The following is a 13,969-nucleotide window of genomic DNA, read 5'->3' as shown; positions in this document are numbered from 1 at the left end:
ATCAAAACTTTAAATTAAATTCTGCCCACCACCCTTTGAAACCATTGTGATGACTAATGTATTTACTGGCACATAAAGACTAAAATAACTAAAAACTTTATTGTATATAAAAAATGTAAAAAAAAGGATTTTAGGAGAATAATAAGTTAATGAGTGAAAGGCAGTGTTTAATTTCTAGAGTGCGTTGAATCAGGGCATAAACTTATTGAATAAAACAGAATTCTGGAAGTGTTGGAGAACAATCCAATACTGTCTGAAATATTAAACTGACAAAAGACACATGTTGGACTAATTATTATTTAATTAATTATTATTATTATTTTTATTTTATTTTATTTGTCCTTCACTTCAAATATATATACTTAAATATATACTTGGTACCACATTACATGAAATGAATCTCTTCTGACTTAGTTTAAACTAATGCTTTTTGCTTAATCAACTTGATAAAAAAAATAGTAATTCAAACTTTTTTATAGTACTTTAGTACTTTAACAGTTTGGTTTTATATATTTGTTATATTATTGTTTTCCTTTACTAAAGCTCACCCAAGGACCCTTCTGCTTCTATAGGTATACAGTTTATTCGTAGACCTGTGGGTGGCTGATTTGTAAAAATAATATATCACTATATTAAAAAAAAAAAAAAAAAAAACAGGCGAGGCAGATTCTTGAAAAACTGATTATATACTGATAATTAGTGCAGTGATTCCCAAATGACCTGCATTTCATCACATTTTATATCGAGGTAATTACAACCTTTGCAATAAACTGTGCAGATTGTCACATTTCTTTAAGCAAATAGACCACACCTACTAATTTAAATGAAAAGTAATGTTATATCAAATACTAAATTAATTTATGGTGCTGATGTTGAGTATGGATTAATGTGTAAGACTGGGTTTGGCCCTTGAGGACAAGTCAAAAATGCTTGTAATAAGATCAGCATGAGTGCGTATGTGTTTGTATGCAAATACATACTCTGGGACTTGTCAGTGTTGTCTGCACTCAGTATTCTTCATTTAAAAACAGTATGCCACTCTCAATTTAAAATTATTAGGAATAAAGCTAAAGATGATAATGTAAAGGACTTGTAAAATATTCCGCTTTCAGGTACACAGTAACACAGCAAGATGGTTAGAAGGTGGGTTTTTCTGTTTGTATAGTAATCCTGAGCAGTGAGCAGTCAGCTGAATCGGTACAGAACGGGATCTGTGATAAAGCTTGGAATGTATGTATGTGTGTGTGTTACGAGTTTGAGGGGCTCCTGAGTGGAATATAATGGAACATGGGAGATCATCTCTCTGCTCATTCATCATCCACTTTACAGTCGAACCTGGCAACCGTAACCACGGCAACGGTTTTGCACATGCCCTACTCTCATCACTCAGTGAACCAATGGGCCGAGAGTACACATGATGTTCCATTACCCTCCTCGTGCCAGAATCATTTTGAGCCAATCAGAGGGTCAAAGGGCAGGAAGAGCCCCCCATTCCTGCCAGCTCGCGACATTAAGCCAGTGATGGAAAGTGTGTGTCAGTAATATATTTAGAGAGGCATTATATATGATAGGGGCTTTGTTGAATTTCTTAGTTTACTTATACAGTTTAATGTCCAAAACCCAAAGAAGACAATCTTAGTTGAATGTGTGATTGAGGTGTGCTGTGTGCTGTGCTATTGTTGACCTTGTTTGATTATTGTGACTTTCTGCAGTGCCATGATTAGGGATGATCAAACTGGGTCTGACCTAGAATTTCTAGGACATTTTTTAATAGTGGAGTAGTCTGTTCATAGATTTCCATGTGTCATTTTGTTTTCTAATTAATGAGGATGTTTTTATGGTAAGGATTAGTGCGATTAAGAGTTTTCTCTTCTAATACTGGATGTTGATGTGTCTCCCAGCAGTCAGAGTGATTGGTATGGGTGGTTAGGACACGCAGTATGATGATGGTCAGTTATTCTGTTGCAAAAGGGTATGCAGTGCTACATAGCACCTGGTACAATTTTAGAGTGGATAAGGAAAAGAGCACCTTTAAACATAGTGATTTACGCTTTCAGAACATTTTTACAGAGTTGTTAGGCTGCGGCTTATTCACAATCATTGACCTCAAAAACTAAAAAATAGCAGATTTCTAACAGAGAAATTAGATATCATGTGCTGGTTTGATTACTAAACTAAAATTCTATATCAGATTAAATAAAACCAGGTTAAAAAAATGTAAATGTAAGTTTTTGGGCCCAGTGACTAGAAAAAAACAGAAATTTAGAATTTTATGAAAAGAACACCTTTCCAACTGTTAAGCACACGGTGGATCAATCATGCTTCGGAGGCTTGTTTTTTACTGGTAGAGAAAATAACTGATCCAGTTAACCATCAGCAAGCTTACACCCAGGTAAACTCACCAGTGTTTGTTTATTCCTTTCTGTTTATTTTTCTGTCTCTTTCTCATGTATTGAGATACCCTACTCCTACTGTTCTGGTGCTGCCTGATTGAGCATGTGTCCTACATTCATTCACATTCTCATAATACATGACTTGCTGTCACATTATTCACAGCAATTCATTATCTCTTTCTTTCTGTCCAGTTATTCTTGTTGTTCTGCTATTGTGTTGTCTGTTGTTTTCTCTTGATTTGAATGAGTTTTTCCTTGCTGTGTCTTCATTGGCTTACAAAAAACTCTGTAAAGCTGTTTTATGACAACTTTGTTATTAAAAAACACTGTATGAACATATTGGAATTTAATTGGAATTCTAGACAAATATCACACTGAAAAAAGATAATGAAATAATGAAAAACTTGGAAAAGATAAATTTGATGTTTTTCTTCTGTAGATTTTACTGCAGGACTAGATAATGTGTCACATTATTTTAAAATCCCTACATTTTATTTATGTGAATCAACATCTCTCTTGAAAGACAAAAATAGAACAATTTAAGTTGCAAATAGCTCCTATTGCAGGTGAAATGTTAAACATCTACTTTTTAACATCTGATATGTGTTTTATAATCTATGTTAAATAAACATGGATCTATGAGATTTGCATTATCATTGCATTCTATTTTTATTTACATGTATTTCTATTTCACACTTTTTAGGAATTAAAGGTGTATAAAAATAGTTAGCTAATTAGTAATTAGTCATTTAAACACAGTAGTTAGGTGGTTTATATAATTCTAGATTCATTTAATGCCTTAATATAGAGCAATGTCAAACAGATGGCACTATCAGAAAGAGCCTGAAGGTAACAGAGAAAATAAAGTTACATTTTCTGCTGTTATGAGTCTGTATAAGCCTGGGCATGTGTGCTGGGCAGGTAGTGTGGAGGACTAAATGCAGGGTTGTAGCCTCCCTGGCTGCAGTCATGTGTCAGTTGAGTGTGTAGTGAGAGCTGATAGCATCACGCGTGAAGCACCACACTGATAAGACCTCTGAGACACTGAACAGAGGTTTAGCTTCAGGCTACTGGAGCTGCACAATCCCTCGCACCAACATGCCTTTACACACACACTAAAAAAGAGACACACACATACACATGTGCAGCACATTTACAGTTTTACTCTATTGATATTGTAAAATGTATACAATACTGAGAAAGAGAGAGAGAAATAAGAGAGAGAGTGAGTGATTGTTTTATGAATGGCTCCTGTCATGTCGTCCTGTGTTCCCTAAGCACGATGACCACTACTTATCTGATAGCATCTAAACCATGGCAGTTCAGGATTTATGACCTCAGTGTGCAATACATTCATTTAGTCAGTTCATCCCCCTGTTTGCATGTGTGTATGTGTGAGTGTGTGTGTGAGAGAGAGACAGTGACGGATTTGAATGCCCAGTGTCCGGTCCTGTGCGTCCGGTGTTATAGTGCTAATAGGTGCTTTAGTGACAGCACTATGACATGCTGCAGACACACACACTCTGCAATTTCAGGCTTCTCTGTTTTGCATCGGTAGTTCAAGTCAAAGTAATCAAAGAGAGGGAGTCTAAGAGGAAATATACGTGTAATCTTACTGTAGCCTCTACAGATCTAATCTGTTTGATACCATGAACTGCTGAACTTTGCAGGTAACCTGTGCCAATAGCTTTGAGCATTTAAGCTTAATATCTTTTAAAGTCAATTGCTTTATTTTAGAGCTGGTTTCATTCGTGGTCTAGACATTCATTCTCAAACTTAATAAGCTGGTGCAGCATGTAAGGGCTATTGTCAGAATACTGTAACTTCTTGGCTCTCAAAACCTACATAAATTGACTATTGGACTATTTGTGATATTTATAATCAGACTTCAGTCTGCACACACTGTAAAAAATAATATGGACATTTACAGTACAGAAATTATTTTTTCAGCTTAATTACTCTTTATTTTCACTTTTTATTTCCTGTAATTTCCTGTCAATGCAGCTTCTTAAGATACATGTCTGTAAAATGCAAATCTCATAAAAAATTGGCAATTCATGAAAATGTGATTGACCTTGAGTTGCGAATATGTTTGTGATGTCTTTGTTCTGTTTCCAAAAATGTTTTATTTTCTAAAAGCATTTTCACCATAATATTTTACCATGACAGGATGGATAGCTTAGGCTTTACTTTTGAAAACTTTTATTTAATAGCTCTTAATTTCTGAGTCCACTTTGTTTTTTTAATCAGTTTCTCTGATTTTGCTATATGTTTAATATTGTTGTTTTATTCTATAACTTACTGACAACATTTCTCCCACATTCCAGAGAAAGATATTGCCATTTAGAGCATTTGTTTGCAGAAAATTAGACACGAAAAACTGAAATAAGAAAAAAGATGCAGAACTTTCAGTTCATTTTCATAAAATTTTAAGAGTTCAGAAAATAATATTTAGTGGAATAACCCTGGTTTTAATCATACTTTTCATGCATCTTGGCATGTTCTCCTCCACCAGTTTTACACACTGCTTTTGGATAACTTTATGCCACTCCTAGTGCAAAAATGTTTAATGGCTTGTGATAATCCATGTTCCTCTTGATTATGTTCCAGAGGTTTTAATTTGGTAAAATTAAAGAAACTCATCTTGAAATTTAAAATTATTATAGTAATCAAGTACACTAGCTATTTCTGATAGTCATTTTAAACTGTGGCATAACTAGCACCTTAAAAGTAATTATTCAGGGGCTCTATTGTTTTTTTTTTTCAATAGTCTAATCAGCACTTTGTGTAAAACTCAAATGTGGAAATTAGCTATTGCAGATGTACACACACACACACACACACACACACACACACACACACACCGCCAGCTTGTGAGATGAAGTGAACTAAATGGGGAACAGGTTTCAAGAGCATGTGGTTCCTTTTTCTCTACCTCATAATAGGAACACACACACACACTTACACCTATACAAACACACACGTTGTCATATTGTAGACATACACACACAGACAGATCTGGGATTCACATGCTGCAGTGTGTCTAGGGTGCTGTCAGCGAGTTTGACCCCTCGTTGCGCTGAAAACAGCCTCTGTAGTTTTGGCCTCCCACCGTGTGTGTGCGCGCGCGTCTGTGCATTCGTGTGTATATCTCTGTCTGAGAGCGTTGACATTAGTGAAGAAGATTCAACACATTCAAATTCACGGACACTTGAATTATAAACATGAACAGAAATTATTCTGTATATTATTATTATTATTATTATTATTATTATTATTATTATTATTATTATTATTATTAGTAGTAGTAGTAGTAGTAGTAGTAGTAGTAGTAGTATTAGTATTATTATTATGTCAATTTATTCTCCAGTATCCAGTCGTTTTAATTATATTCACTCTGTCAAAGCTGTGCTTTCGAATATTATTTTTACTTTTACTTAAGTTTATTTCTAAGGAAAATAATTTACTTTTTACTAATTGCCCCTTAGAAATAAAGTCGCTTCACTGCTGGAGGAACCACTTATGGTTTCATGAAGAAAAGTTGAAAGAAACGTTTCCTGAATAAAAATTCTTTACTAATCCAAATGTTTTTCGCATTCACACATTAACAAATATTGCCCTTTGTGGAACCAAAAGCGGTCATCCTTTGGCATTACTCCAAGCATTTGAAGCACCTTTATTTTTAAGAGTGTAAATTTGTTAATTGCATTTTGCTTTTTATTCTTATTTTTAGATTATTGGCAGTATCTTTCTTTTGCAATTTTTATGTTGGAGCAGAAATTCTGAATATAGCATTCAGTTCGCTAAACGATGCAGCATTTGCACAGTTGCTCAGTTCTTCAGTACAACGCTCTTTCAGCCACAGCCGGTCTGAAGCCCACACGAGGAGCGAAACTAAACGAAACAGTGTCTGGGAGGAAAGCCGGGGATAAAGAGGGATCTTCTGAAGAAGGATTCACTTCACGCTCTCTGTAATTTAAGGGACTGGAGGAACTAGAATTAACGATAGTGACTTTAAGAAAACTTTTTTTTTTTCTTTTTTTTAACAGACGAAGGAAAAAACTCTATTGAACACATGCAGTATTGTGGTGTGTTGTTAAATCGTAACCAGAAATATTGAATTAATGTCTGTGGGCTTTAAATCTTTATTAAACCCAATGTGGAAGTTCAGCCCTGTAGATGTTCATAACATAAACACTGTGGTCCTTGTACAGTACAAATACTGGCTTTTTACATTACGTGGTTAACTCACAGTGCTACACTTCAGACCCAGGCCGACTTCCACACGAGAGAAATAGAGAGAGAGAGAGAGAGAGAGAGAGAGAGAGAGAGAGAGAGAGAGAGAGAGAGAGAGAGAGAGAGAGAGAGAGAGAGAGAGAGAGAGAGAGAGAGAGAGAGAGAGAGAGAGAGAGCGGTATTTTTGGAATGAGCGTATCTAACGTAGTTAACGTCCCAGCGCGCTGTGTGTGGTCCAGACATGTGTCCGGCAGAGGAGAGGAGAAGCACTGCGAGTTTACTGCGATTTAATGTAAAAATGTAAAGCTAATGTAAAATAAGCCAAATTACAGAAAAAAAACATTAATTTATTCGATTATTATAATTATAACAATAATAATAATTATTATTATTATTGTTATTATTATTATTATTATTATTATTATTATTATTATTATTATTATTATTATTATTGTTATTATTGTTGTTGTTGTTTGTTTTATTATTGTTGTTGTTGTAAATAGTATATAAGTGTGTACCCATGGCAACACAGATGAAACTTTGGATTCGTTTTTCGAACTTATTTTCGAAACAATTCTTGTGATTGGCTAAAGTTCCAGACAGTAAACATCTCAAGTTCAAGTTTAAATCGTGTTTTAGCGCGAGGTCAAAGGCTGGTGCAGGAAGTTCTATCCATGGTTAGTCAAGGTCACTGGTTAGATACGTTTTAGTTTAGTTTAAATAAGCACTTAAGTGGGCGGTACAATGTAATGTTATGAAATGTCCAGGATGTATCACAATATGTAATATTTTAATTACATTTAAATCAACATTGTAGATTTTATGAATTCTTGCTTCTTCTTTTTTTTTTTTTTTTTTTTACAAATTTGTCCAAATATTTGTGGACACCGCTTTTACTATAGCTAATTAAAGTTACACTCATTGTTGAAAAGACGTGCAAATGCTCATACACAGCTGTAGTTACTATTGCCTGGCGTGGACTATAGGGTAGGATGTGGAGCAGTGAAGCTGAGATGAGGTGGTGAATATTCGATTGCCTGACCTCACTGATGCTTTTGTTTCTAAAATGGAATCCTAAAATTTCTAAATCCTAAAAAATGTCTTTCGTTTTAATCATATCTTTAATTAATGAACTTTATTAACTTTATTAATTAAAGAATTAATGCACTCATTTCCTCTCGTCCACAATTTCCCAGAAAAGCGATCAGCAGGTAACCGACGGAGCAGCAAGCAGCTAGGTTATAAGGGGTCCGCTATAACGGTTTTATGAAGTCTTCGTTTTAGTGGCGATATGCCCAATTAGGAATTACAGTCGTACCATTAGTTTACAATAGACAACAACACATTTATTGCTTATTCTGATCTCATCTCCATATATCTTATATTCTAGTATCAACTCTGTAAGCAGCCTATGTTTCTTAATCAGATGGTTGATTTTGACAGTATTCATGCGGTTCATTTAAGCTTGTCTAGACGCGCTTGACTCGCACACGCACACACGCCCACTGGTTTTATGTATTTGTAAGGTTCTCCAGTCTTTGGGTCATGATCCTTCGTACATGTTCTTATAAGGTCAAATATTCACTTCTCAGTTGTGGTGGGGAATGGCACATTTGGACCCGACAAAGACCTACCCATTCCCTCGGCTCTAACAACACACACACACACACACACGCACAGACAGATCCATTTTAGTCGCTGAGCACAGTACACTCCCTGTAATGCAGCACAGGCCTGCAGTCTTTATATGTTTAGCTAAGCCTGCGTGGTGTCATGAGAACCTGAAACCTCATCTCCGTCTGTGGACCGTGTTACGCATGTCTAAGACTTGCAAATGCTTTCATTGCTAATGCAAATGCTAGTAAGTATGTGTCCCTGGCCAGTACGTCCATGCATGTCATGCAGACTCCTGCACACACACTCACGTACACATATGGCGAGAGAGAGCGCAAAATGAAATGGGAGGGAAATAACTCGTCTTGCCTGTATATCCCTCTGTCAGCGTTCAGTCTTAGAGGTTGAGGTAGATGGAAATGTGGCCTCGGGCAGGACGGGATTAAAAAACAAACACTGAGTGTCATACAGATAGAGTACATGGGAAAATCACCATTTCAAATTCTTTATGATTAATAGGATAATGTGTCCTGTTCCCACATCACAGCACTGCCGAGGCTGCAGTTATAGTCACATTCGCACAGCATGTATAGTTACAGTGTAATCAAGATCTCATCTAATGAAGTCTTTTGTCTAAAGTCTAAAGTGTGTCTAAATTTGGGCAAACCTTTTCTGGAATTTTACTAATTTTTTGCATGATTGTTAATATAATTGCTGTTGTTGTTGTTGACGTTTTTGGTGACAATAATAGTAATAACGACAGACAATGATAAAGCAAGATGCTAAGCAATTATTATGAATATGATCTGCTTATTTTTATTATCTATGATCTGATGTTCTGCTGCGTGAAAAGAATATACAGCTTCAGAAATAATCTTTCATTAGTTTATTGTAAAATACGGTTGTTTTATTATTTATATTTTATTAATCTCGGTTTACAGAAAACTAACGTTCTAATAACTAGAGTTTAGAAACACTACCCCGGTACGTAACATTAAACTTTGACATTGTTTTAGTATACTTAATTTAGGTATGTCTGTCGGGTTTTCACCTAAAAGCTAAACCAAGGCGAGTAGCGTAAAGTCTGCCTTTAAGGTGATAATTAAAGCTGGTGCATTTTCCACTTTTTACTGATCTAGCAGAGCGCTGTTCATCTAGGAAAAAACGTTTGTTTAAAAGACATGATCAAAAATCTGCCAACGACCAACGTTTATCTGATTTTTTTCTTATCTTTTTTTTGCGGTTGTATTACTTTTAATGTCTGTGCTTTTAATATTAATGTTTTTATTATTTAAATAAATTAGTCTTCAAAAATGTTACGTAAGATTGCACTTTTATATAATATTGGTTGTTTTTGGTCGTTTTAAACGAATCGCACTATAATCAATCAACCAACTAAAACTCGACAGGTTAAAGATGTTCGTTTTGAAATCGCTTCTTCCATGAACCTTTTGCTTTTACATCAGACAATTAATTATCTCCAATTATTTCTCTATATTATTTCAGTCGGAGTCAAATATCTCAGATAGCAACGTTTTTAAGGCTCTAACTTCTAGTATTCCAAAACTACCTTGAAATGCCCATACACGTGTGCTAACTGAAAAAAAGGAAAATTAGGGGAAGAAAAGGAACGGCAGTGCTTACAGAATTAATTTCTGACAAAAACAATGCCATAGATACAGACAAGTGAAAACAGAGAGAGACAGTAAGAGAGACCTTTAGCATTAAGCAAAATTATAAAAAGGTACAGCCATTTCTATATAAAAGGGTTTATTTTGTCATAATATGTTCAAAAATCTCAAGTAGAATAATGTGCTTTGTGATAGTCATACTACTTAATAACACAGGTACTAAATGCTGTGCAGAAGCACCCATTTTCCGTTTCATTTTTCCAGTTTCCACCTGACGTCATGGCTCTGCATATATTCTCTTCTGGTAAATCTTTGGTATGAGGCTGTGGCCTGTCCAAATGTGTGTCATTAACACAAAGATTAGTGTTTCTTGACACTGGCATAACTATAGCCATAAAAGAAAAATCAAAACGGAAAAATAAGTCCCACCCGCCTGACCGAAACGCACTGATGTAGATTTGATGTTAAAGGCGTTTGTTCTGATAAAAAAGTCTGAATAGTAATGAGCACGCAGTTGGAACCCAGGCTTCTGTTTAATTAATGTTATTTTATGGCTGCTATTGGTTCAGGATCTCCTCTGTATTTCTGTAGTTCAGTCACTGTTCTCCTCCTGGACGGTGGTGGTGGAATGGTTGTACAGACCCTGTGCCATCAGCTGCATCGCCAGTGTGTTCTTGAAGCCGGTTGACTTTTTGATTTTGGCGCGTTTGTTCTGAAACCAGATCTTAATCTGGGACTCGTTGAGGTTGAGTTCGTGTGCGAGCGCCTGTCTGCGCTGCTCGGTGATGTAGCGGTTCAGCTGAAACTCCGTCTTCAGTCTCTGCAGCTGCTCGGCCGTGAACGCCGTCCTGGGTCTTTTATCCTCCGCCTGACTCTTAGTCTTCTTCAGTTTCCGGGTTCTTGGGCCTTGTGTGGAAACAACAAAGAGAAGAATTCATGAATATCAATATTCGAAATTTTACTAGCCATTTAAACACAGTAATTATTATCCTTGCTGCTAAATTTACAGTTACACAAACATTTTTTACGTAATATGTATAAATATTTTTTTTCATTTAATTATTTTTATTTTTAACTTTGCCAACAGTTCAATAACAATAAAAAATATATTATTAATAATAACAATAACAGTATCATAATTATTACCAGCATCATCCTTATCACCACCACAACAACAAGAACAACAACAACAACAACAACATTAATAATAATAATAATAATAATAATAATACGTATACTTGTTTATATTATTATTGTTATTAATACTAGACTGCCCTTTTCTCCTTATATTACATTAAATATGACAGAAATACAACAGCATTTCAAAGTATATTTAAATAATAATTTAAAGTTAGGCCTATTTAATGAAGCAATTAATATTTATATGGAGTGTTAATAATAATAATAATAATAATAATAATAATAATAATAATAATAATCGCTATATCATTTTAATGTTATCGTTGTTTAATATCAATACTTGCTTGCGAATAATGGAAACTTTGAATGTATAGCTAACAGCTCTCTGAGAGTACAGAGATTATAATGATTCGATTATGCAGTATTAGTTTAGTTTGGCTCCAGTGTATTGTTTGGAGATCGGTATAGAAACCTAAATTAACTTCGCGCAAACAGTGATAAATTGTCGAATTTATTTACTGTTAAGAATTTTAGAGAAAAAAGAACACACTCACTTTTCGTGAAAAGTTTTTTTGTTATTGTTAAATTGTTTTGACTGCTCAGTCTACTGAAAACATAACTAATAAAATAAAAAAAAAGAATGAAACGCAACATGTACAATAAAAGCACGGTGTATTCCCTGCATTTTCATCTTCCGCACATTGTCAGTAAAGTGTTTTTTTCTGAGATGATCACAAACTCGTTAGGATAGGATAAGTTAGCACAATAATATCTAACGTAAAAGGCATAAATTGCATTACATAAAAACGTATGTACTTACATGAATATGTATAGGGATGTAATGTTTCCTTTGTGTTTATTTGTGCAGTATTAAAGCCATAATAACCGAGTTTGTCAATCAGTGTTTTAGACACTTTAGAAAAAAGTATGTTTCTATTCACAATCAAAATTTTCATTTACATACATACATTTACGTACATTATATATATATATATATATATATATATATATATATATATATATATATATATATATATATATATATATATATATATATATCTTTTTTTTTTTATTAAATGTTGTGTGGTATATTTTAATGTCGTTGCTCATTCGGTATCAATGCCATTACATATTTAGCTTTCAGTTATATCAAACATATATCAAACATATAATGTACATATTACATATTACAAGAATTTTACATATTACAAGAAGAATTTGTCATATAACGAAATAAAGAGTAACATGCAACACATGAAAAAGACACTCCGACACTTTTTTTCTTTAAATATAATTGATCGTAAGGAGGACATTGCAAACTACACAGTTTAAACATCAAAATGAAAATTTACCATATTATGAAACATAATGAAAACTTTGTGTTACAGGTCACCACGTGTTCTGCAAGCTTATGTAAGATGTTTATGCTGTATAATAATCACATAGGGCAAAATAAACTATTTAACGTTGACGAAACTAAACATCCTTTAAAACTAATAAGATTAAAAAGAAATGGTCTTTGGAATATCTACAAAAATGATTGAAAAAAAAATCGTTATATTTTTAATGCTCTTAGATTTAAACAGTAATATTTAACAAGATTATTGTTCTTCTTCCTCTTTTTCTTCTTCTTCTTCGTGTTATCATTATTGTTATTGTTGTTATTATTATTATTATTATTATTATTATTATTATTATTATTATTATTTTATTGTTGTTTTTGCAAGTATGTTTTTACAATGTTTTGTTAGATTTTTTTAATTAATTAGTTAATTTACCCAGAATTTAAATAGTTTTAACATTCAGTTAAAAATTTACTCTATGCGCTTAAACTCTTCCGGCAAAACGGTGGTTGGTGAAGGATATTTGGCCTACACTGCACTATAACTTTTTTTAGGAAAATGTGAGCTCGTCTTCACGCTTTGCAGTAAAACAGCAGGAGCTAGGGCTCGGTGTATTGCCTTACCAGATGAAGGTCTGTCCGAGTATCTGGTGCAGTAGACCCAGGCAGGCCAGAGCAGCGGCTGACGCTCCTTGGTGGCCGCCGCTTCTCCTGCAGCCCTGGACGGAGGTGAGGAAACCGTGGAGGAAGAAGAGGAGGACGAAGATGAAGAGGAGGACACGCTGTCTGTGCAATACTCAGAATCCGGAGTTCGGGGCAATGTGGGTCCGTCTCCAAGCGCACGAGCCTGCTGCACTGTCCTGCCTTCTCGGCGCTCCTTTCTGCAGCCGAAGTCCGGCCGGAGAATGTCGTCGATGAAGAAGTTGGTGGTTCTGTGCGGGAGCTCCACCGGCTCGCTCGGATCCGGGCTGTCGGGCTGGTGACGATCTTCCATTCCGTCAGACAGTGCTGGTCGTCCGGGCCGCGGTGGGGTTTGGCTTGGGGCTGCTAGGGGGTCTAAACCGTGCTCGTGCCCGAACGCGACACTGCATAAAGACGTACAGAAGCGTTATCTACAGAGGCACGCTAATCGTCTCCACGCAAGCGGGCACATACTTTACAGAAAGTGCGCCAGGGTGGCAGCAGAGCTAGGAAAGAGAGAATGGGGGGCACGCATCCGTGTTGTGTCAGAACTGACGGCGCATGGTGCACGGTGCACGATTTATGACACGCTGGTGTGCCGGAAAGTCTATTTGCCCACCGACTCTCTCTCTCTCTCTCTCTCTCTCTCTTTTTTTCCAAGCAGAAATGTATCATACAGGCCCAAGTATTCTTTTCCCACCCGCATTCCGCCAAAACTCTCGCGCTGGGATTGGCTATTAGGTGCTCGCCTCCTGATCGGGGATTGGCTCGCGGTTCACACTCACAAACAGGCTGATACTGGTCGAATGTGAAAATAACACCTCCAGTCTGCCAACAGAGCGAGAGACACCATCAGCTACGAAGCGGAGAAATCCCCCATATGCTGAGTTTAAATAAGCGCATTAGCTGATTAACCACCACTAAACCACATT

The 13,969-nt window shown here is 35.6% G+C and overlaps 1 protein-coding gene across 1 annotated transcript; it reads right to left on the bottom strand.

Annotated features, from left to right (window-relative positions):
• Window positions 1-9,996: 9,996 nt before the first annotated feature.
• en1a (engrailed homeobox 1a) lies at window positions 9,997-13,637 on the bottom strand. The gene is made up of 2 exons (XM_007261050.4): window positions 12,981-13,637; window positions 9,997-10,780 (listed from the first exon to the last, which is right to left on the bottom strand). The coding sequence occupies exons 1-2, from the start codon at window positions 13,348-13,350 to the stop codon at window positions 10,467-10,469; spliced, it is 684 nt and encodes a 227-aa protein (XP_007261112.3). The 5' UTR covers window positions 13,351-13,637; the 3' UTR covers window positions 9,997-10,466.
• Between the last annotated feature and the right edge of the window lie 332 nt (window positions 13,638-13,969).

The sequence above is a fragment of the Astyanax mexicanus genome, chromosome 11 (assembly GCF_023375975.1).
Source record: "Astyanax mexicanus isolate ESR-SI-001 chromosome 11, AstMex3_surface, whole genome shotgun sequence".
In the NCBI taxonomy this organism is placed as follows: Eukaryota; Metazoa; Chordata; class Actinopteri; order Characiformes; family Acestrorhamphidae; genus Astyanax; species Astyanax mexicanus.
This window is presented reverse-complemented; position numbering and strand designations above follow the sequence as displayed.

Excerpts from the sequence above, each read along its gene's own strand:
- en1a (XM_007261050.4), bottom strand. The coding sequence starts at position 13,350 with ATGGAAGATCGTCACCAGCCCGACAGCCCGGATCCGAGCGAGCCGGTG. Across the intron at positions 10,781-12,980 it reads CTCGGACAGACCTTCATCTG|GCCCAAGAACCCGGAAACTG; the intron begins GTAAGGCAATAC and ends TTTCCACACAAG.